This window comes from Danaus plexippus, chromosome Z, assembly GCF_018135715.1.
Source record: "Danaus plexippus chromosome Z, MEX_DaPlex, whole genome shotgun sequence".
In the NCBI taxonomy this organism is placed as follows: Eukaryota; Metazoa; Arthropoda; class Insecta; order Lepidoptera; family Nymphalidae; genus Danaus; species Danaus plexippus.
This window is the reverse complement of record NC_083559.1, coordinates 2,304,626-2,329,694: the sequence shown is the minus strand read 5'-3', so window position 1 is coordinate 2,329,694 and position 25,069 is coordinate 2,304,626. Positions and strand designations below refer to the sequence as shown.

Genomic DNA, 25,069 nt, shown 5'->3' with positions numbered 1-25,069 from the left:
AGCCATGTACTCGGTCTTCGTCACATTTAGTTTAAGACCACCGTTCTCAAGCGTACCCTTCCAGAGGTTCACTCTTCGCTCTAGCGTCAACCTGCTCTCATCAATGAGCGCTATGTCATCGGCATACATCATCAGCCATGGAGGCTGGTCCTGGATGTTAGCCGAGACAGTGTCCAGCACTACATTGAACAAGAAGGGGCTAAGAGCCGAGCCTTGGTGAACCCCTACTGAGATCGGAAAGGGTTTTGTATCGCCAACAGCAGTCCTAACCATTGAAACGGAATCGCGGTACATGTCTCTGATGATGTCAATATAGGCCTCAGGGATCGCTTTGAATCGCAATGCCCACCAGATACATTGACGAGGTACGCAGTCAAAGGCCTTCTGCAGATCTAGGAATGCGACATGCAGAGCTCTCCTTTTTTCCCTGTATGCCTCCATCAGAGTTCTGATGGCAAAGATGGCGTCCAAGGTGCCCGATCCTGGCTGAAATCCATATTGACATTCCGAGACAGTACACTCTCGGCGGAGCCTGAGGTCGATCATACGCTCAAAGAGCTTCATGGTGTGACTCATGATCTTAACGCCCCTATAACTACCACAATCTTGAACACTGCCCCTGCCTTTGTATATAGGGGTAATGTAACTATAAAGCCACTGATGTGGCATAGTCCCAGTGTTCAAGACGCGGTTAAAAAGGTCCGTCAGTATGAGCACACCAAGAGAGCCCAATGATTTCCACGCTTCGATCGGAATATCGTCAGGTCCCACCGCTTTCCGATTCTTCATGCGTCGAAGACAATTCCGAGTTTCGTCAGGTGTTATCGGGGCAATAAGTCCAAGATTAGGAGGTATTTCGGTTGGAAGACTGCACGGGTGCTGAGTATTTAGCAACTCCTTGAAGTAGCATCTCCACCTCTCCTTCACAGAGGCATGATTACACAGCAACGTGCCTTGGGAATCTTTCACGCTAAGACATTTTGCGATATCTTGCGTCGCCTTATCCCGAGCTCGTGCCAATTTGTAAATGAGCTTCTGCCCCTCCGCAGTTTCAAGTGTATCATATAATGGTGATAACTTATCACTGCGGGCTCTGGCAACAGCCCTTTTACTGGCACGTTTCGCTGCTATGTACTCTAGTCTGTCTTCAGGAGAGTTTGATTGCTGCCACTTCTTAAAGGCAGTCTTCTTTTCACGAATCACCTCCTGCACTTCGTCATTCCACCACCATGTCTCCTTGTCAATGACCCGTCCTCCCTTAGAAAGGCCTAGAACTCGTTTACCTGCTGTGATAATTGCTGACTGGGCTCGATCCCAAACTTCCTGAGCAGTTTCGGTATTAGTCGACAGATTTTGACTCTCAACCTCTGCCCGAAAGCTGGTCTGCATCGTTCCATTCAGCAACCACCACCTGATGCGAGGCTTACGTTTCTCGGCCACTTTCTTTTTCGGGATAACGACATAGTCCATGACAAGAAGTCGATGTTGGGCAGTCAGGCTTTCACCAGGAATGACTTTACAGTTAGTCACCTTGCCGATATGACGCCGTCTGGTCAGCAGATAATCTATTTGGGTTGAGTGGGACCCGCTCTTATACGTGATAAGGTGCTGTGGAGTCTTTTGGAAGAACGTGTTCACGACGGCTAAGTCAGACGCAATACAGGTTCTGAGAATATTTTCTCCCTCTGCATTGCGGCGACCATAACCAAAACCACCGTGTACACGATCAAACGTTTCCGCAGCCCTACCTACGTGGCCATTTAAGTCCCCCCCAACTATGATTACTTCAGCAGCTGGTATAGCACGTAGAACCTCTTCAAATTGCTCCCAGAATGACTCTTTTTCGGACCCGCTACATCCAGCCTGAGGAGTATAAGCACTGATCAAGTTAGTAATCACTCCCTCGATCAGTACCCGCACCCGCATCAGGCGGTCGCAGCGACGATCAACTTCAAGAAGACCATTCCGAAGCTCTTCAGATAGCACTACCGCTACACCAGCTTTACCTGAAGGCGACCCAGTGTATATCAGCCGGTAACCCTGTCCGATGTTCCGAGATTTATTGCCCTTCCAGCGAGTTTCCTGGAGGAACGCACACTGGACCCGACGTCTCATGAGTACATCTGCGAGTTCTCTGCATCGTCCGGTTAGAGAGCCAATATTCCACGTTGCAAAGCGGAGTTTCCTTTGGGATACTAACGTCTTTAGCCGTGCCCGTACTTGACACGGTAGCCCTTGCCCACTTATCGCAGGTGTAGGGCGATGTGCCTGCGCGTCGTTTATCGGCGACGCCCTAGCCGTACCCAGTCCATAAACTTTTGCAACCATAAGAGTGGCGGGAGTGGTTTTAACGGAGCGACTGCCGTCTGACCTCCAAAACCCCGTTTTGCGGGTAAAACCAGGAAAGGAAAAGATAGAGAAGGGGGGAAAGAGGTTAGGAAGGGGAATGAGGGGAGGTACGGGACACCACCTTCATGGACTGAGGATAGAGGTATGAAAGTGGTGGCTCGAGGATCCGGGGTCGCGTACCCGTATGCCCAAGGCTAAATATCGGAAAAATACTTAGTAGGACACCCTCTGAATTAGCAGCATCTTTTCTCTAAATCACCACGTATACTTGGGCAACAGAGATCATAAGGCGTGCTGATGAAGGCATTCAGCGGTTGAATCGGTAGGCAGTGGCGTATTAGAAATGGAGCAAATTTGTAAATTTTCTAGAGTTTTTATAATTCGGCATGTTGTCGATCTGACTGGTTGATCGCAAGCCGAACAAGCTACACTGTATCGTAAATTCAGATTAAATTGAGCTATTTGGTATAAAACAAATATGGTGGTTTGACAGTCAGTAAACGTATAACGTCGAAGTATGAATGAAATCATTTTCTTTCGAACGAATTAGTGAATGATCTTAATCGTATTACGCTCACGATTAAATCTTAAACATGTACAATCTGGATTAAATAAACCAAAATAGTATAATGTAATAGTAATACTGCCTCGGAGAAAGGGGGCGATCCCGGCAATTAGGATCGCCCCGACGACGCCGGGCTTTCACAGGAGCCGGGTTACCAGCCCGACCCCAGCCCGGGGCGCAGGGGCGCTATTGGAGGAGGCGTTGATATCGCCCCCGGCGCGCCCCCGTCCGTCGTCTGCGGAGGGAGGGTGCATCAGCCGCAACCTCCCGTTCCCGCTCAGATGCCTCCTTCGTGGACATGACCGTCTCACAGAAGGAGGACACCGCCATCCAGGACCTGTCACTCTCAAGCATCTTCTCCGCGACACTCGAAAGCGACAAGCCCACTCCGCCGAGCGCCGCCACAAGGTCTTGGCGCTGCGCAGCCCATCTCGGGCACTCCTCGAGGGTGTGCTGGGCTGAGTCCACCGCAGCGCCGCACTCATGGCAGCCTCCTCCCGGCTCTCTCCTGGCCACCCGACACAAGTAGTCACCGAAGCAGCCGTGCCCGGTGAAAACCTGCGTCAGACGGAAAGTAAGGGGTTTGCGTTACCGCCTCATCCAACAACGCTCTAGGACCGGACGGAGCGCAGCCGTTGTACGTTTACCGTACGGCTGGCCCGCCAGGTCCTCCCCCCACTCCCGCATAAGGCGCGACTCCCCCTGCCGGCGAACCGCCCGGATCTCCTCTGACGAAGGGTTCTCTCCGAGAGCCCTCCTACCCGAGACGTAAGAGAACACCTCGGCGAGAACCGACGCCACCAGATCCCAGGGCGGATCGCCAGCAAGAGCCGTCGCTGCGGCCCAGGAGACCGTACGGTACCCCCTAATCACCCTCACCGCGGGTGCCCTTTGCGCCGAGCGCAGTAGGGCTTTGACCCCGCGGCTCATCGGTCGATCAGCCCAAACGGGAGCACCGTACGTGGCTATACTCCGACAGACCCCAGAGTATAGCCGCCTGCAAGCTGCGCTGGGTCCTCCGACGTTCGGGAGGAATTTCCCCAGCGCACCTGCCGTCCTCATGACCTTTGGCCCCAACTCCCTGAAATGGGGCACGAAGGTCCACCCTCCGTCAAGGGTGAGCCCCAGATATTTCATGGTCGGGCTCACCCTGACCCTCCCTCCTCCTATGAGAAGGGTGGCACCCGGCGGGGGTCCTTTCCGCCCAGTCCCGCGGAAGAGGAGGGCTTCGGTCTTGTCGATTCTGACCCGAAGCCCCAACCTCTCTATGCGGCTGACCACGAGATCAGTACCGACCTCGGCCAGCCGCGCCGCCTCCTTGTAGCTCCGTCCCCGGGATAAGACGAGGGTGTCATCTGCATAGCAAATGACACCCATCCCGGGAAGGAGGCGACTCCGCAGGACCCAGTCATACCCGACGTTCCAAAGGACAGGTCCCAATACCGAACCCTGTGGAACGCCGTTGTCGACTGTCCACCACTCCTTGGACCCCCTCCGATTCTCGACTGCCACCCTCCTCTGGGAGAGATAGTCACCTATCAGCCTCCTCAGATACAGGGGCACTCCGAAGTACTCGAGTGCCACCTGTATCACGCTGTGTGGGAGGCTGTTGAAGGCGTTGGCGATGTCCAACGACACCGCCAACACTACCTCTCCTCTGCGTTCCGCCTCTTCCGTCACCGCCCTCAGGCGTTTGAGGGCATCGACGGTCGACCGACGGGCTCGGAACCCAAATTGGGACTCTGACAGTCCCGGGCCCGAGCCTTCCTCCAGGTGCCGAACGAGACGGGTGGCCATTATCTTCTCCAGGGCCTTCCCCGCCTCGTTCAGCACAACCACCGGTCGCACCGCCGAAGCCGAGTCCAGAGGCCGGCTGCCTTTTGGGAGTAGGCAAAGCCGGCCTTCCTTCCAGACCCTCGGGAACTGCCCGGACCTCAGACAGAGGTCGAACAGCTCCCTGAGGGCTTCCCCGAGGTGCACCAGGGAGAGAGCAAGAACTCTCCCGTGCACCCCGTCCGGACCCGGTGCGCTCTTCTTACTCTGGAGGCGAGCCAGAATCGCCTCCATTTCAGACTCCGTGACGGTGGGCGGAATGCGGTCGCCCTCTTCCAACGTCAGCCGGGCCATTCTGGGGGGAGTGAATCCCGCAGGAGCGTCGGGGAAGAGTTCCCCCACGATCCCCCTCAGAACAGCTGGCTGGAGCACTTCCGTTATGGGGGCCGACTGGGCGCAGAGCTTGTTCCGCGCCCGCTTGTATGGTCGACCCCAAGGGTCTCGATCGAGACCCTCCACCAGCTCCAGCCAGGCTGCCTCCTTGGCCCGGCAGATGGCCTGCTGCAGGATCAACTTTTTCGCGACGTAGATCCTGTACAGCCGGCCATCTCGCTCCTCGTCCTGGGGGCGGCGTCGCCTACTCCCGGTATATGCCCTCCTGGCCCCGTTGCAGGCGACCCGGAGGTTGGAGATATTCTCCGACCACCAGTACACTGCTCCCCGCGGGGGGGGACGTCCTACGGGGGGCATCGCCGCTCTGCAGACGTTTTGGAGAACGTCTCCGAAGCGACTAGCCCCTTCATCCACCCCCAACTCCGCACTCTCCGGGAGACTCCAGCGGCCGACAACGGCCGCTTCTTCAGCCAGTTCCCGGTTGAGCTTTGACAGTGCCCAACGCGGGAACCGACTTCTCTCCCGGGGCGACGAGGAACTCGACGCTGGACTCCTGCGACCTGCAGGAGTGGAAGACACTTCGAACCGTATGTAGCGGTGGTCCGAGAGCGTTTCCACTCCTGCCTCAACCCTCCATCCCTCCACTCTGCGTGCGATGGTCGGAGTGGCGAAAGAGACGTCCACCACTGAACCTCCCGACCGTCGCACGCACGTCTGGACTGTCCCTGTGTTGAGAAGGGACAGTCCGGCAGTTAGCGCCCATTCCTCCAGTTCCCTCCCTTGGGTGTTGTGTGAGGGTTCCCCACGCCGTGGACTTGGCGTTGAGGTCCCCCATCACAACCACCTGGAGAGGCGCTAACTGCCCTACCACCGGCCCGAGAGAGTCGAGAAATCTCTCGAAGGCCGGCAGGTCGCGGTTCGGGGAGAAATATACCCCAACTACGGCAATCTCCCCCCGAACCGCCGCCACATACCCGTGGCCCCTCGCTTTGACTGCGAGGGGGGGCACGGCGCCCGGCCTCGTGACGATAGCGACGGAGCCGTCCGCGTCTCCCACCCAGTGAGGTTGGGCAGGGACATAGTACGGCTCCAACATCACCGCCACGTCAACGGCCCACTCCACCATGGACTGCAGGAAGAGATCCTGAGCCCCGGCGCAGTGGTTGCCGTTAGCCTGTAGGAACCTGAGATGTCCAGCCATTACTCGGACATCTCAGCTCCTGACGCCTGCCTCGAAACCCTCACCCTTTTCGGTTGGGCCGGGAGTTTCCCACGGGTGGATGGGGGGCGGCACGAATGACCCCCCATCACATGGTCCGCCGGCATGCTCGCGTCAGCGCACACAGCGCAGCGCGGTGACGCGGAACACTGGGCGGACTTGTGGCCCTCCTTGCCGCAGCGGTAGCACAAGCCGCTGCGGTCTTTTGGACTGGAGCACGCGGCCGCAACGTGCCCCATTCCCAAGCACTTAAAGCAGTGCTTGGGCCGTGCCTCCATATATGAGAGCCGCACTTGGCTCCACCCCACCAATATACTGCCCAGCTGCAGCAACTTTTTGGCCGCCACAGCCGGCACCTCCAGTAGGGCGGAGCCTGTGCCGCGAACCCCAGGTCGCACGTTGCGCACCCTGACCTGGGCCTCGGTGCAGCCCCCTCCTGCGCGACCGCGGCTATTAGCCGGTCCGCGGTCGTCGCATCACTGAGGCCCGTGACTCTCAAGTCAGTGAACTTCACGGGCCTCGTAACCTCCACCTCCTCTGCCAGTGCGGACTTCAGCTTCGCGGCCAAAGCGTCTGCTTTGTCCGCACTGGTGGAGCCGGGAACCTCGATGATACGGGCCCCCGTTGCTGTAGCACGGATCTTCAGGGGCCCTATCCCCAGCTCCTTTCGGTCCACCTCTTTTTCGGCCTTGAGGAGGACCGACAGATACGATGCCCCTCGGGCCGCTGCCTCAGGGCGTAGTTTCAGCACTACGGCCTGGGAGCGCGGGAGCATCACTTTTTTCGGGCCCTCTTTAGGGCCCGCCTTCTTCTGCTGTGGCGCCGGCTTCTTAGTCGTCGGCACCACCTCCTTCTTCTTGGGGGCCTTGCGGCGGACCACCTCCGTCCATCCCGCCGCGTTGGCCCCAACACCCGCTGCCACCGGTTCGGCCCTTCCACTAGACGTGGATGGACCGAACGCTGTCCACATCGCCTCTTTCCCCTTACCCTTACCCTTACCTTTTCCCTTGGAGGACGGTGGAGGAAGGGAAGGGAAGTCATCCTCCGACAACACCATTACCGGTGCCAATGACGCCGTTGGAGGGGCTGATGACTTGGTCCCTCTTTGCATGGCCGCCTGGCGGATAGCCTTTTTGGCAGCTATGGCGACAGCGGAGTTGTCACCCGCCAGGGGAGGGCGGGTGACCTCCTCCCGCGGGAGCCGGGACTCCAGCGCGGCAAGTCGTCCATCGACCAGGTTGCCAACCAACCTGGCGATATTCGACTCTAACGCTTGCATCTGGTCCCGGCCGATCGGGCCCTCAGACGCCGCCTTTGTCGCCGCCGCCCTCTCCCTCCGCATCTCCTCAAATTGGAGGCGGTGAGCGCGCACCTCCTCTTTGAGACCCGCGTTCTCTCGCTGGAGCCGACCAATATCGGCTCTAAGACGGCGGGTCTCTTCCGCCTCCGTGCGCGTCACAAGCACGCCCAGCGCCTCCCTGAGAAGGGCAGAGGCCTTCATTATTTTTGAAGAGTACCCCCCTTTTAGGTTGGTACTCTTTCCCACTAATTCTTTGATAAGGTCGAGGCTTTTCTCAGCCTCGACCATTATCGCCTCTGCCCCCATTGTCTCCAGGTCCAGAAGGACCTCTTTCTCCCTTGCCTTTCCTCCGTTCCTCCCCCTTACCAGCTTCTTTTCCATAAAAGAGTTGAAGCTGGCCTCCGACTCCTCCTCTTGCCGCTTGCGGAGATATTTTCGAGCCCTAGTAAGGGCACGACCGCGGCCTCGTCTCCCCACCGGACCCGGACTCCTAAAAATCTCGCCCCCAGTCTCAGTGTCGGAGCCAGACATCTCCGAAAAGAGACGTTTGGCTCCCACCTCCGACCCCGGACGCGACGACATAGCATCGTCCGCAACAAAACTCCCTAAACCTAATTTCCCCGGTATCCCCCCCGGGCAACCCCCCCACCATCATCTTCCTTATCTACCATCGTAAACACTCCTACGCAACGACGAAAGCAAAGCAAAAATTACAGATCTCAAGTTGATAACTCCTTGGTGTCCATGAACAACGTATCCTCAATACGTAGTAACATCTGATTTTAAATTATATACACATTCGCCGAGTAAAGTTTCCTCAAATTGAATTCATCTTTCTATTGGATACAGATTATATGGACGTACCGCGTACGGTTTGTGAGATGTAGTAAAAAAAAATAACCTCCTACTTTTAAATCATTCGATATTATGCATGCGAGTTACAGATGAATAAAATACCCGGAAACTGTATTTCCTTAAGAATGTAATTTAATAAAGGGTATTGCTTCAAACATGTATGATAAGAAGTCCGTATTAATGTTTTCAGTACAGATGTTTAAATAACTTTAATATGTATGTAATTATTTATACTCTTAATAAAATGTTAGAGGTATATAGTAGTTGTCACCAATATAAACGAGTAACGTAGTGACGCACTTACAATAACATCAAAAAGCAGGGAATGAGAATGAGCACAGCAAAACTATTGGACCTTTAGTCAGAAACGACGACATTAATAAGCATAAGTACATGGGATACATCTAAAACATAACGGAACATGCGGGCGTTTACTAGTCTTGTTTACTAAGTTCGCAAAACTATGGCTATGAGTATAGGGTTTGCAATATAGGATTAAGATATAAATTTAGGTGGGCGCTAGCCACGGGCACACTAGTGTTTTAATACGACAAAATAAATTGCATATATCCATACAAAGAAATTTTTCCAATATAATAAAAAGCCCGTGTGCGCTGTGGATCATATTCCAAGAGGGATAATCTGTATATTTTTCACTAAAATGTTTGATGGATTTCACGTTAAATCCTTATTGGAATAGAATTTTAAAAAGTCACTTTTTAACTGGCTGAATATACCATTTTTATATTGTTTTATTAAAAAAAAAACAAACCTTCTAACGTGTCATTTTATTAAGGTCGGACATACATTTTGTTGACTTTTAAGAGTTTTTACTAATACAATAATTAAATAATTTAATTTGCAATTTTAGTAAAATATTATATTGTTTGAGTTTTGTACGATAAAAAGATGCTTTTGGCCTCTGTAAGTTCAATACATATAATAACTTAATTTCCATCTATTTTTCATAATTTGACTAACGGTTAATGTTTGTTTAGCTTAAAGGCGGACTTAAAAGAAGTCACAAAGGCCTTATCAATGGTGCGTATCAAGTAATATTTACCTGACAACGATTAATTTAATATAAAAGTCATCTCCTGTTCAGTGCCCAAGCGGACCAAAGCGTATACCATAAAATACCATAAGCATGATTGCCTGGTTCTTGGGGCTGGAGGCGCTGGGCTTAGAAGCGCTATAGGACTTGGAGACGCAAAGTTTTCAGTGGCAGTGGTTAGCAAACTGTTCCCCACGCGATCACATACTATCGCTGCCCAAGGCGGTATGAACGCTTCTATCGGTAATTTTGTTTTATTGATTCCACCCTTGCAACATATGTACGAGTATAAAAAATACGAAAATATTAAAGATAATTTTCTTAATCTTTATAACTTGCACTCTAACGTTAATGTACAATAACAGGAAGTATGCACGCGGATGACTGGCGTTGGCATTTCTATGATACCGTTAAAGGTTCGGATTGGCTTGGGGATCAGGTGAGGAAAATATTCTCGTAAACATTTTCACCTGTGATAATTTTTTAATATCTTGCTACGCTTCACTGCACCGTTGAAACGTAGTATAGGAATAGTTATATCGATTTCGAACTAACTAGGTTATGTACGTCTAGTTTCTGTGAGGCACTTTATTAATCTATTTAGTAGATAAATTAGATTTTTTGAAAGATATCAAATTATAACTATTTTTAATAATGTTTAAATATTTTTTAAATGTGTACTTTTATATGCAATCTTATTGGTATGCAAGAAATAATGCTCTCTGTTACTCTAAACCACAATATCTAGGAAATATGACCAACTCATTCTTGTGTAACCAAGCTTTGCCTGAACATTAAAATTGTATACAGAGAAAAATATATTAAAAAACTTAAATACAATATTCACGGTAACCAACTGGTGGCGCCATCTATGGCCTGTGATTCAAAGAAAATGTTCCCGCAGGAACTTTGCGGAATTTCAAAACAAATTGTAATCTCTGTTTTTCTGATGTTGTGTTTTTCTATTGTTTCATTAATTTAAATTTTTAATAGCAAAAATACTAATACAGTCGAAAATATGACATAATTTTAGGATTCAATTCATTATCTAACTCGTAACGCACCCCACTGTGTGTTTGAGTTAGAAAACATGGGGATGCCATTCTCAAGAACGAAAGAGGGAAAGATATATCAGAGATCGTTTGGCGGTGGTACTATTGAGAGGGGGAAAAAAATTGCAAAAAGAACTTGTGCTGTTGCCGATCGGTAAATATTATAAAGAATTTTCCTATTTTTTGTAGCTTTTGTATTAAATATGTAGAGACAACGTTAAAACACTTCTACATGTGAAAGTAACATTTGAATTAAAATAATTTTAGTCCACAGATGTCATGGACACTAAACTAAATAAATAGTTTGGTTTTAATGCCATCTACCGTCGAAACTAAAAGCATTAATGCATCCTGGTCTTCTACTCGTTGGAACTCGGTTCATATCGAAAGTAAATAATTTAAAACGACAAAATTCATATCAGAGCCATCTATTGGATTAACAACATACTTTTATGTTGAAAGTTACACTAGAAGGGAGTTTGGGAGTCAAACCTTTTAATATTGTGTACAGATGACAGTAAATTTAAAATACCAAGAACTTAAATATCTCAATGTAATAATAATAACTAGAAAAGCTTAAAATAAACAAACTTCTTAAAATGTACTTCTGCTAAAAGTAATGACCATTTGTTTTGATACAATAATATTCTATAACAATTGAATTTGAATGAAATTAAATAAAAAAACCTTCCTATTTGCACCGTTTGGTTCATCGGAAATAAAGTAAATTCAATTTTGCCTCATTTTAAACAAGTGTATTTACGAATGCGTCTTACCATTAAAAATGGTTTGAAAACAGCTTTTTTAACGTTTTACTCTTTATAGAACTGTTTTAGTTTCTAGACGTTAAAAATTGTATTTGATGATTGTGTGTTAAGTCTGTGACATACATACGTATATATATTTCATTTTAATAGAATTTGACAATCATGTACACAAAGCAATTGACCACGATTACTCCGTTCCTACATACGATTGGACAGCATTTCTGATAATAATTACACGTCAATGAACCCACCGCTGTTTTTAACAATCCTATCATCATTAACAACTGTGTATATTATGTTTATTTTTGAACACGAAAACTTATTGCGTTTGTCAAATTGAAATGATCATCTTTTACTCAACAAAGTCTATTTATTTTTCAAAAGTGAGTGTTGTACACGATAAATATATAATGAACTCGTTCTTGCCCGCGACTTTGTCGGCGTTACTTTCAAAATTAGAAATGTATAGCTGACCGGCCAAAATCTGTTCCTCCTTAAAGGCAGTAAATAAGGAGATTTTGGAATTTATATATTTTTTTTTCCGATCGCATTAAAAGTATTGTTTGTTTTTTTTTCCTGGTTCTAAGTCATCTCAAACATCTATAACGAGTTTTATATATAAAGATATTTATAATAATTATTTGAACTTTAACCAACTTACAGATATAAAAAAGATGTGATTGTAACAAACACTATAGTGTATTCAACAGCCTGTGATGAAAATCAATGAACAAAGAGCAATAAAATTGCACTTTGTTCTGCTATTTAGTCGGCGGAACTAAACATAGAAAGCGCTAAAAAGAACAATATACTTTTTTTTTAATTGTTAGTTAGCTCTTAATACTTGTTGACCTTGATGGCATGGTGTTTGGGGGGGTTTTTGCGGGGGATTTGGTTTCCCAAGGAACCCTCGGCTCTATTAACACAACGGGCTTTAAAATTTGCAAATACATAAATATGTCTGGTCTGGAGGCCGACGCACAAATATCCTCTGGGGTTTTGTATTGTTTCTCATTCGTATCCATCATTATAGACCAATACGAAGCCGCTTTAAGGATAGAAGTAACGCTTGACGTTTGATTTTATAGCCCTAGCTAGCCTGCCTTCTCTTACAAAACCTACTGATCGCTCGTTTGTGGTTATTTCCCTTTGCGCTCTGGATACCGAAATACTAACCGCTTCGCGTATGATTTCCACAACGCTATCGAGATGACGCTTGTATTAACCGCTTTCCAGGACTACCTTACATCCCACCAGCAAATGTTTAGCAGTTCCAACTGCCTCCCCGCGGATACAGCAAGTTTTTTCGATACCTTTACCGACTCTGATATTTTATTTGTAGAACTGGTCATGCGCTATTGCACACCTTATATGGCTATAGCACCAAGTTTAAAAACGTTGATTTCTTCACTGAATTCTTCGTACTTGATATTCTCATGCAAGACGGCGCATGCGTTGGAGCTTTGGCTTTGGACATGGATGATAGCAGTCTTCATTGGTGAGATTCACTCTGTTATTATTTTTAATTATAGGAATGTAAATAGTCTTAGGATTTAATATTTCAGTTTCCAAGCTATGAATACAGTAGTTTGCACGGGCGGATACCCTCGGATGTACTTTTCTTGTACTGCTGCCCACACCTGCACAGGGGACGGCTGTGCTATGGCTGGGAGAGCTGGCTTTCCTCTGCAAGATTTAGAGTTTATACAATTCCACCCCACCGGTAATGATATAACCATAGTCCTCATTTATATTAATTGATGTTAGGCTACATGAATTACATTTTGAAGGAATGTATGGATCTGGTTGTCTTATGACGGAGGGTTGCCGAGGTGAAGGTGGGTACATTGTTAATAGCGAAGGAGTAAGATTCATGGAAAAATATGCACCTAAAGCCAAGGATCTTGCGAGCAGAGACGTCGTTTCAAGATCAATTGCAACAGAAATAAAAGAAGGTAGCTCAAGTAAACATAAGATACGTACGGCAATAGGAAAATTGTTAACAAAGATTAATTTGTGTTTTTAGGCAGAGGGGTGGGCCCGAAGAAAGATCATGTTTACCTTCAGCTTCACCATCTCCCTGCAGAGACGATAAGAGAAAAGCTGCCTGGTATTTCGGAAACCGCGTATACTTTCACCGGCGCAGATGTTTACACGCAACCCGTACCGATTGTGCCAACAGTACATTACACTATGGGAGGTATACCGATAAATTACAAGGGAGAGGTAAGCTAAACACTGAATGAAAAATATTTTAGTTGCTTTCTTATCCAATATAATATTTTCAAATCCAGGCTTTAGTCTACCAAAATGGGAAGGATAACGTAATACCCGGCTTACATGCTGCTGGTGAGGCAGTTAGTAATTGCCACGGAGCCAATAGATTGGGCGCAAACTCGATTCTTGACGTCGTCGTATTTGGAAGATCTATTGGTTTAAACTTAGCAAAGATTGCTAAACCCGGAGCCAATCAACCTAAATTAAAAGACGTGAGATTTAGTCATAAATTCGCTTTAAACACATAAACAGAATAGAAAATTATAATAATGCACACAGAATAGAAAATCTAAGATTTTAACAAATAATTCATTTACAATATTACTATCGTCGTGACCACGAATCAATAGATATACAATTTTTCTGAGAATCTTTACATTGTTATCTTATTTAATTTTTTTTTACAGGGTATATGTGATGCGATTCTAGATAATTATGAAACTGTTAAAGGCAGTAATGGATGCGTAGCGGTACATGAACTTAGAGAATCAATGAGACACACGATGCAGAACAAGTGTGGCGTGTTCAGAGATAGTAAGCTGTTAGGCGAAGGTATTATCTACTTCGACGAGTAGAATCTAATCTATATCAAAGATATACAAAAATGAAATACGATGAAAATAATGATATACTTATAAATTACAGCCAATGAAGAAATACAAAAATGTTTTAAGCTCTTCAAAGAGATTAGAGTTACGGATCAAAGGCGAAATTGGAATTCAGATCTCATCGAAGCGTTGGAGTTACAAAACATGGTACAAACTGCTGTCCAAGTCGTAGCTTGCGCTCTTAATCGTAAAGAAAGTCGCGGGGCTCATTTTCGAGATGATTTTCCTAAGCGACTCGACGAAATGGATTACAGCAAAGACACTAAAGGACAAGTAAGCACTGAGCTTATACCATACTTTGACATATCAGAGAAGTACTTTAAAACAACTTAAGCGAGGAATATAAAACACTAGCATTGACAAAAATGAATGACAGATTGTGTTAATCCTTTTCCAGACCCCGAAGCCAATAGATCAGCATTGGAGAAAACATAGCTTGTCTAAAGTTGATTTGGATACTGGCAAAGTCACGATCACCTACCGGCCGGTCATTGACAAGACTATGAGTGATGAAGTTGAAACAATACCGCCGGTACCGAGAGTTTATTGAACTGTTACTTATATTTTGGGCACTCCTTAAAATAACAAGTGAGATTCAATATTTTATATATATTATAATCGAAAAGAAAACCTACGGTTTTTAATTAAATTTCGATTCCCTTATTGGAACCCTAGAAATTATGATTTTGTCTTGTGTAAGAAAACAAAGCGACTATGTTTTGAATGTGAGTTTTTGATTACAAAATACAAAATCCGCAGTGTCCTGTTATAATCGTGAATGTAATGAGGCATGCTTTAACTATACGAAATAAATCGTTTATTATTTAATATCCGAAGTTTTTATCGTACCGAATGAATAAAACAAGTATTACGAAATTTATCACCTCTCCAATACAAGCACAAGCCACGGGATGGTATGCAATAACTATTTATTTAGATTAGACTTTAAACGCTCTGCCACGTGTTGTAGAAACAAACAGCTAGTGGCTTCCGTTATGGGTACTTCAGTTTTTTAATACCTTTTAACTCTGACGTACCTATATAAAAAAATATAATAAAGTCATTTGCCCTATTTATTTTTGAAATATTAAATTCGACATATTTAATGTAAAAATTATAAAAATTTACTTGTTTTTCATTTTAACCTCTATAATACACTACTTATTCTGATATAGTTCTTTAGTATAGACGATAAAGAAGAGTACATTACAAGAGATTATTTCACGAAGAAAAAATCTTAGTGTTCATTTTTCTAGTTGCTAATGAGAGCGTTGTTGCTATACTAATTCTGGGACACTGTCTGTCGCTTAAAGCCAGAGGAGAAAGGCTCGAACAAACAAAGATTTCCCTTGTCAAGTACAATTATGACAAAAATTTCAGCTCTTTCGCATGGAATTCAACAAGAAATATAACACACTTCTTGGAAGAAGGATGTTTCAAAACGTTAAAGAATTACGAAACCTAATAATTTTATAGAAACCTTCTAATTGTTTTGATATATTAAAATATTAACGTAAGTGAACTGAAACTATTACTGTAACTGAAATTGGAGTTGGAGATCTACTGAAGCTTGTAACTGCAATTCGATTTGCTGCTGTAGGTTTTCAGTGATTATTTTATTTTAAAGTTTGTCGTTATCTCACTTTTAAAGCACTATACCAAGTGTCACATAGCGAACATACTAAACTAACTGCAGTTAATGACCTATACAGTCCGATCTAATGACTATAATATTCATAAATTTAATGTAAAGTCTTGGAACTTTACCTCTTTAAGATGTTATTTATCTTTCATAATATTTTTCGTGGTTTTTGATAATATTTTATGTGTATATAAGAATATGATGATAAAATTCCTTATTGAAAGCTGTCGCGTAATACAGAATGTCGTTACGAAATGACATTTCTTCGACGCAGTACATAAAATCATGCCGTAAGTTTTTTTGTACCTAAACTTAAAAATACTAAAGCTAAGTCATATATTTCTTTGAAAAAAGCGTCCCAAAGACTAAATACAAAGATTTTATAGGTAAAATCTTTGCCTATACTATTACTTTCACGAAAATATCAAAACGTAGTAAATCTTAGAGAAAGGTTTATTTCATTAAAATAAAGCTGTAATTTTAATAAATAATATGAAAATAGTCAAAATAGCAATGTAAGAAAGAACTAGGTTGCTTTAAGATAAGAAAACGAACTGAAATTTACGAAAATACGATTTTTTTTTTTACGCTACGTATAAAAATGACAACTATCAACGAAACTGTTCTAAGTAGTCTTGAGGTGTTATGAATATTGAAAATGCAGCCAAGTGCGAATATGACAAGCGCAAGAAGGGTTCCGTACTCTTATGTCTCTAAAAACAGTAATGAATCGTATCCGTCTAGTGAAAAAACCCGGAAATATTAATTCTGTTCGAATTTTAATTATTATTATCATTGCACACATAAGTGTTTTGTGAAAATCTTAACTGTTTAGCCATCATAGTTCATGAGATAGCCTGGTGACAGACGGAGTAATAGTAATATCACACTATTAGCTTCAGAGTACGCTACCCTAAGAATTTTAAATGTTGGGCGTCGGTAAATTATTTTATACATTTGTATGAATAGTTCAATTGAATTATCTTTAATCTCAACTAAAAATGAATAATATAATAGTTTTTCTAACATCGAGATAATGTTTATTAACTATGAATCTAAAATGTTAACTACATATATTTAAAGTGTCCTTTTCGAGTTATAGAGGTGTGGTTTTAAAAATACAACAATAATATAGCCTGAATTCTAAACATATTTAACAGGGATCGCGTTAAATTGGTAATAGATAACATCTGGTTATAGCTACTACATGTTAGACACCTTACGAAGTTGATATGAATGAAGCGACTCCATTATCTTGTGTGTATAATGCTGATATAATTAATGTTTGAGCTGAACATTAATGATAATTTATGAAATCACTGTGCTAATAGTTTGAGTAGGTCTGTTACACATAATAAGCCTACGCCTAATGGCCCGTCCTGTTAGATACGTAGATCTTTGCAAGCGTAAGAAAATGGTAACGCAATAACAAACGCTAAGTAATATGACTAGCAAGCAATGACCTAAACAAACTGCACTCATGCAATACGAAATACAAGTTTATTTTATTGAAAAGACAAAACTCTAAAAGGCAACAATGGCTTAAACTTGAATTTTTTTTTGATTAAAAAAAAATGCTTTTTTACTTTTCTAGACATATTATTACAAATAAAGAACGAAAGTATATAAAATATTTTTACTTGTAAATTATATACTGTCAATACATTTCAATGTTTATGAGAATATAAATACGAATCTGTAATAAAATTAAAAACTCATGAATTAATACAGTAATAATTTTATAAACCACTAAGAAAAAAAAATAAACATTTTTGTCAACAAACAAACAAGAATAAAATAGCTCAATTTGTTTTAGAAGCCCCATAGTGTAAAAAATTAACTATTTAAATAGATTTTAAAACACACACCTAGATAACAATTTATTACTAGATTAAACAATCCCGTCTTAAGGCATTTAAATGTGTATATATTTTCCATTTTAAGCCGTTTTAGCATGCATAAGAAACGGAATTATTACAGCATAAAACGGCGATTTGAAGACGAATCTTAGGGGCATATTAAAAAAGAAAACGATAAAAATGTTTATGTGTAGGCAAAATAGTGTGACGTTTTAAGTAAGACAGAAACAATTGCATGTAATATACTTTCATAATTTGAACAAAGGAGTAACTTAATTCATGTACCTATCATTTTGTAATAAGTGAATGTATAAGTAATAACGAAACGTAATAATTTAACTTATAAGTTAATTAATTGGAATTCATAATCGCTATCGTTACACGTAATAAGTGATAGGTAAGTAAATCTATTATGTTGATAATATTACGCATAATTCCTTCAAACAACAAATTAAATATGAAAAAACAAAACAAAACGATTTAAATATAAATTTTATGAAAATATCGGTTAACGATTGACGAAAAAAGTAGCTGACGTGACAGTCGAAACATAAATTACGTGACGGGAATATAGTATGGAGTAAGCTATACCAGAGATACCTGCTAGGGCGTCGCAGATGCTTTGTTGGATGTTAAGAATCAGACAGCGCATCCAAGGGGTGATAATCCCGCGCACGCGAGGTACTGCTCCTCCTCCAGGGCGTGGTCTCCGTCCACCCCACCCTGCTATCTCCGACCACCGGACGAGGTTTCGCTATTATCCTAGTTTCCTGTCCGCGAACGCTCGCCTTCTCCGATATATTGATTTGTTTGTTGTTTTTTTTTTTGCTCATCAAAGTCAAGCCTTGTAGTGTGTGACGCCCGGAACAAGCGCCGGCGGCATGGCAAGACGTACTGCCCCGGTTACCCTGTGATGACTCGAGGTAAGATAATGCTTGAATCAGAAAACGATGTGTAAACTCAATCAGGTATACGGATACAATCTATTTCGTATTTAAAATTATCTATCATTAATTATTTATCTTTAAAATGTTTTACGTAAAACTCTATTTTAATGCGATTTTATAGGCTTATTGTTGCTCCATGTGTTATTGATCTCGCTGATTTCTGACGAGAGCTAATTTTAAATACGTCACTGAAAGTTTTCACGAACAGCGGAATGCGGATAACTTTAACAATAAATTACGCCTAGTTTTTACGAAACCAACCGATAAATGGGAAACGTTGTGAATATAATTTTATATAAATATATTAAACAATCAATTCTTCGTGAGCTTAACGTGAACTAGAGCACCAATTCCAGGTACAACCTTTAAGAAACAGTGTTATAACGAACATAAGTAGCTTCTAAATAAAGCCGTAATCTATAAACGATGCAAATTAGAACAGCATTTTTTATAATATCATTCCCTCCCCCAATTATTGTCCAATCTTGTTTAGTTTAGTAAATATGAAATAAATGGTAATAAAACAGAAGATAAACATCTAACAAGCCTTACACATGTAAGATACAAGAACAATAATTAATTCAGGTCTGATTTATGTGATTATTATTCAACTACTGTACAGCGGCGCTGACTTGAAGCACAGCAAAATTTATGCCTCTATGTTAATACAAACCACGTACACATTCCACTACCTACATGGTTGTAATCCTTATTAAGAATAATATAAAGTTCATAATCCAACTGCATTGTCATCCTAATTTATATCACGACAGTACCTATTGTGGTACGGCGCTGTCTGTACTTGGTTTCTACATTAAATGCATTATATGAATATTTTATGTTAGTGAAATGAGAATAGTAAACAATGTTAGTTCGGTTAAATTTAGGCTGAGCGTGTTGATATACGGTTAATAAAAAATATTATGACATACTCACTGTTTGACTTATCTCTTCATCATTTCAATCGATAATACAAATAGACTTTAAAAGCAATTCGCATGACAGAATATAAAAGTATTAAACAGAATCACAGATGGTAAAGTATTTTGACAGCTATAAATCTAGGCATTAAGACGTGGAATAATGTGTAATTGTTTTACTAAACGAAATATATGAGCGAGTGTTGTAACGTGTGCCAAATTGGGACCTCAGAGGCTGTTAATTCTCTGTTATGATGTATTCCGCTAACTTTGAATGTGATATACAATCTTGCTATAATAATTTAAAACGCTTTCACATAAATATGTGTCAAAAAATTATATACCATAATTGGTTGCATTCATTCAGGTGAGCGGTAATTAATTCAGACGTGCCTATTCGTTTGCATTTATATATTCGTCATTTTAACGAACGTTAACTATTAATATAATTGGCTGAATAACGAAAGTAACGACAAAAAAAAACATTGTGATTTGAAATAAATCGAATTTGTATAAATGCTATTATTCTTACGATAGAATTCCTGATCATTATTTCACATTTCTAATGGCAGTGCTTTTTTGGAACAGTCATTCTTTCATTGGAGGCAAATCCCCTCTTCTTTTGCTATCTAACTTCGATTTTTCGGTCGATTTGCCTCGTGATAAGTGACCTTATATTATATTTATGTTCTAGTGCAGATGTTTTTTAATTTTATATTTATATAAAATTACTGAAACAAATTTTATTTTATATTTGTTTCGTAATATTATTTGTATTTTTAAACAAAAAAGAATATGTGGTAAATGTTTTGATCCCAGCGAAAAAATATCATGTATCAAGATAATGCGTTGCAATACGTCCAAATATTTTCTTAAACTGTTTAAAACTTATGTTAATACTGTTTTCATAAGCGTAAAAATAATGAAATTAATATTTCGTATCTAATGGTAATTTCAAATTTAGAATCACACAAACATTTGTGTGATTCTAAATTTGAAATCAGAACGTGATTTAATTAACCCGAATATTGATAAGTTGTGTATAACTGTCAATATTTTATCTAAAACGCCAAGAGCTAAGGTGAAGGCCGGTACACGAGTTAAGCATGATACCTACCCACAACGGATGCTCCTCTTGTCGGATATAATAAGGTAATGTACAGACTTCCTCCGACCAAGTGGCCGAGCGCCCACGCAGCCGCGTCAGAAATGTGCACTATCCTGTCACAACTGATTTATTACAATGTTAATTATCGAACGATATAATATCTATTACATTTTGATTATGGTCCGCTAACAAAATCTTATAAAAATCAATTCGGTACAAATTCATCTTTATATTAGTCAAATAATTTATTATATCTTGATTCCATATGCCATCGCAAAAGCAGAGATGATATAATTTTTTTGTTGTTAATAACACAAGAGGACTATTTTATTTTGCCATCAGAAAGACTTGTTTTTTTTTTTTTTTTAATACATCTTGTGTTGATAGTTTTACTCGTTCAGATAATCGTTTAGTTTGGAAAGTTCTGCGAGGCAGACTGTGGTCAAATCGAGCAGCAAATATAAATTGGTTATACGACACATTTCCCTTACGCCGGATGCAATCAATTTGAATGTTGTAGCGCACAAGCGCAAGCGCGTTACAAACAGTCGTAGAAAGAACATCATCACGATATCATCATTATTCTTCGGAAAATTAGAAAAAAATTTTAAACATATATCCTATGTAAAATTCTATAAAGGAAACATTTCGAATATGTGAACATCAAATGAAAATCATCATGCAGTGAAAGTGACAATCAATCGGTCTGTGATTGGTAAACAAATTAAAAATCGTTACTCAAACGGAAAAGTGCCGTGTTTAATGGTAGAGTGGTATCACTGCAATGTGATACCACAAGAAAAACATCACCACGGAAAAGAACAAGAAAGACGAAAAGCGACCAAAACGAACAAGAATATCCGACATGAGGTGGTAACTTACATCAAAATGACAAACACCTATTCCTTGAATAGTACAAAGTAGATTACTAAAATTACGTAACATATTTGCAAGTATAGTTTAAATATGACAAGGTTATAAAAATTTATATATATATATATATATATACATTACTTAGTTTACTATAATTCTATTGTTATGTAATTGAAGACAGTGGTTAGTTTATTTTATTCATGTTCAATCATATATATATATATATATATATATATATATATACTCAAAACTTCTCCGATTAGTTATGAAAGAATTGCGGAATTTATGAATGTACAAAGTAAATCATATGTTTTTAAGTGTAAGGCCACTATAATATGTAATATTATTATTTAGCTTCTAAAAATTAGTAAAATTACAACATAATAAATAAAAATAAAAAAGCTGTGTATGTTCAGTTTTATGTATATGTAGGTAAATGAATCACCTACTTTTTATATCTCTTCTGATAATCGAGAAACTTGTTAGATTCCATCAATTCAAATTACATTATGCAACAATAAACAAAACAATAATAGATAAAGTAGGCCATAAAAGGCATAGGCTACGGCTTTATGGCTATCTATGGCTTTCATTTAAGCATATTACGAGAACATTAAAAAAATTCGGTCATTGGATAATGTGCTGCACTTCGTAGTAGTTCCTATTATAAATATATTTACTTCCTGATACTTAAATAATTTAAATAAATGCACATAACAGACGCTATTATGTTATGACCCTTGATAAAACATAGCAAAGTGCTTCCTTTGTTCATGAATTGTGTAAGACGGATCTGGAAACTAGTGTACTGCTTGATGTGTTCAAACGAAATTGTTCTTGATAAATTGAAAAGAATTGTTACATACAGAAGGTCCACAGATTGATTTTATGATTTTAAGCACATATTCTATACGAAAAGTTAGAGATATTGAGATATAATAGATTTAATTTATCTAGAAGCCGCGATTGTATTTATAATCAAGAACTTGTAATCAAAATACATATATATTTTGAATGTCACTGTAAATGAGGGTTTACATATATTTTTATAAAAAACTTAAGATTTTTAAGTTTTAATAATATATTCTTAAATCAATAGTTATTAATCGTTTCAGTGCTTTAACTTTTAAACTGTATATTTTTGTTGTATTTATTAATAAATACATTATCATAATAAAATATAGATTATCACGAGTGTCCATAAAACGAAGTAATGAAGTGAGTTCTGATATCTTTGTAATTTTGTTACAAAAATTTTTTTTTTTGAACCAAACAGTTTGGATGCGAATAAACTCAGCTATAACCTCCACAGTCAGAATAATATTCTGATCACGAACGAACATCGTTTTTTTTAAAATTTCGAATTGTAAGAATTTGCAATATTTTCGTTTTATATGGTAAAGCATTGCGAATTAGACTGAAAATTGGAAATATTTTCAGGAGGTTTTTTTTTAAATTCACATATTTAGGTACCTACTACTAATTATTAAGTAATAGTACCTTATTTTTATATATAGTAATTGCATTGACTGTCTGAAAAATAATAACAATAGACGTACTGGATATACCGATAAATACACATTTAAAAGAGCTTGTTTTACCTATTTTTTCAGAATCAAACATAACTTTCCATTTTATCAAGCGTATTAATCAAAACTAGAATTATCGAAAGATAAAAAGTTTAAAGTTTAAATTGACTTATTATTTAATTAACTCTCTTTTATATACGTTATAATAAGAACCAGCAATTACATCTGATTTCTTGTAATAATTCAAAGGCTATTACTACTTAATAGAGATTTAAATGTAGGTATAGCACTCAGAGACAAGAAAAAATACTGATTAAATATCAGCCAGAATGTATCAAACGATAGAATCTATCTAATCTTAACTTATTTTTACCTATTTTTTTTTTTAATTATGAAAATTATGTATAAATAATACGGTCAAATATAAAATTTTTATATAAAAATAACATGCTATATCAATACTTATTATGCTGAGCTGAGGGCAAAGCATGAGTTAACTGACACCTTCTCTCAATTTATATAATTTTATATACATTTAATCCACACATTATATCTTAATCCACCTACAAAATTTGTTACAAAAAAAAATTAAATAGGGCCCATATTTAACAAAATTATCGCTTTCAATAATTCACTATAAGATGTATGAAAATAATCTACACATGATTCTGCGATGACAGTGATTTTTGTGGATTGATTCACATTATAATTTTAAATTATATAATTTTATCAATGCTGAATTAGCATCCTACGGTTTCACATCAAATTACCAATTATCATGTAAAATTTTCTCCCTAAGTGTTCGGATATTATTCGAATTTGTATCTCATAACACTTACATATCAATTGGATAATTTTGTTATTATATATATGTTAAACAAAAAAGGAGATTGTGATGGTTTGGTATTAAAACCATTAAAGTTGTCAAAACATTATATATACTAAAAAGACTTTTAATTTTAGGGTTGACATCCGAGGTTTGAAGTGCGCGACAGCACTCCGAAACGGAGTAAAAGTGGCAATGTACGAAAGTAGCTGCTCCTACGCTGGAGCTCTGGAATTGAAACGAAGTGCTTTAAAAGAAGACCCCTGGCCAACTGCAGAATGGCCGCCTTATCGTTTACATCAATCTACCTTCGAGCAACTGAAACAAAGTGTAGAAAAAGCCAAGGCCGCTCTACAGGACAGATCAGGATTACTCGGCACAGCTACAGCGTTTGGAGACTTTTATGGAGGCCAATTGGGACAGGACACAACAACTACGAACCATGGCTTTGGAAGATCCAGAACAGATGAATCTATAATAGCTTCAATAGAGAAAAATAAGAGTTTAGGTAAGCAAGTCTATTTTTGTTCAGATTAAGATGTTAAAACATATTTTGCGGTTGGGTATAAAAGCTGACTTATTCAAGCAATATTTGTAAAATAAAACCGGCTTGTATTTTGCAAGTATTTAAGGGAAAATAATACATTTTTAAACAGTGTAATTTTAAAGAACGAAGGACGTCTTTTCAAAGAACGTATTTTTATTTGGATTTGTAATTCATAAATGAAATAGGTCAAAACTTTTATTATTTTTCATGACGGTATCGTTTTTGAAAATTATTTATTCAATTAATCAAAATTTTGTTTCACTATAATGTTCTTATTAATATTCACGGTAAATGGTAAAAAAAAAACTACATAATCCTTTTTTTTTGTACTCCAACCGGCGTATTTTGTTTGCGATTTCCAGTCCGTACTGGTTCACATAAGGAGATCTAAGATTTTCGCGAGTTTCATTCGCGGGTTTTATTTATTTTTAATATAATAAAATCCGCGTAGTATATCCGAAATATGTTAGTTTCATTTAAATGAATAAAACTCGAGAAAATCTTAGATCTCAATATCCACGGTAGTTAGGCCTTATTTTCTTATTTTTATATCCTTAGAAAACATGTTTTAAGCTTATCTTAGGTGTTTCTTTCAATAAAAATTCT

At 40.3% G+C, this 25,069-nt stretch overlaps 2 protein-coding genes across 5 annotated transcripts in view; both read left to right on the top strand.

Moving 5' to 3' along the window:
- Nucleotides 1-9,240: 9,240 nt before the first annotated feature.
- On the top strand, nucleotides 9,241-15,040 carry LOC116778163 (succinate dehydrogenase [ubiquinone] flavoprotein subunit, mitochondrial-like). Of its 2 annotated transcripts, none has more exons than XM_032672078.2 (13): nucleotides 9,241-9,378; nucleotides 9,453-9,495; nucleotides 9,560-9,751; nucleotides 9,874-9,947; nucleotides 10,542-10,714; nucleotides 12,670-12,825; nucleotides 12,893-13,050; nucleotides 13,118-13,282; nucleotides 13,354-13,553; nucleotides 13,622-13,816; nucleotides 14,012-14,156; nucleotides 14,250-14,485; nucleotides 14,610-15,040. In XM_032672078.2, exons 1-13 carry the CDS (start codon nucleotides 9,364-9,366, stop codon nucleotides 14,760-14,762), a joined length of 1,905 nt encoding a protein of 634 aa, XP_032527969.1. In that variant the 5' UTR covers nucleotides 9,241-9,363; the 3' UTR covers nucleotides 14,763-15,040. The 2 variants fall into 2 exon arrangements, with proteins under 2 accessions (XP_032527969.1, XP_032527968.1); XM_032672077.2 differs by having other exon boundaries at nucleotides 9,545-9,751.
- Nucleotides 15,041-21,221: 6,181 nt separating this feature from the next.
- Nucleotides 21,222-25,069, top strand: part of LOC116777358 (DNA-binding protein D-ETS-3) — a 50,711-nt gene continuing 46,863 nt past the window's right edge. For 2 of the 3 annotated variants that reach the window (XM_061526315.1, XM_032670863.2), the window contains exons 1-2: nucleotides 21,222-21,561; nucleotides 24,054-24,424. In XM_061526315.1, coding sequence (XP_061382299.1) covers nucleotides 21,554-21,561; nucleotides 24,054-24,424 — 379 coding nt within the window. In that variant the 5' untranslated portion in view covers nucleotides 21,222-21,553. The remainder of the gene's footprint in view (nucleotides 21,562-24,053; nucleotides 24,425-25,069) is intronic. The other variant, XM_032670864.2, reaches the window with a different exon arrangement.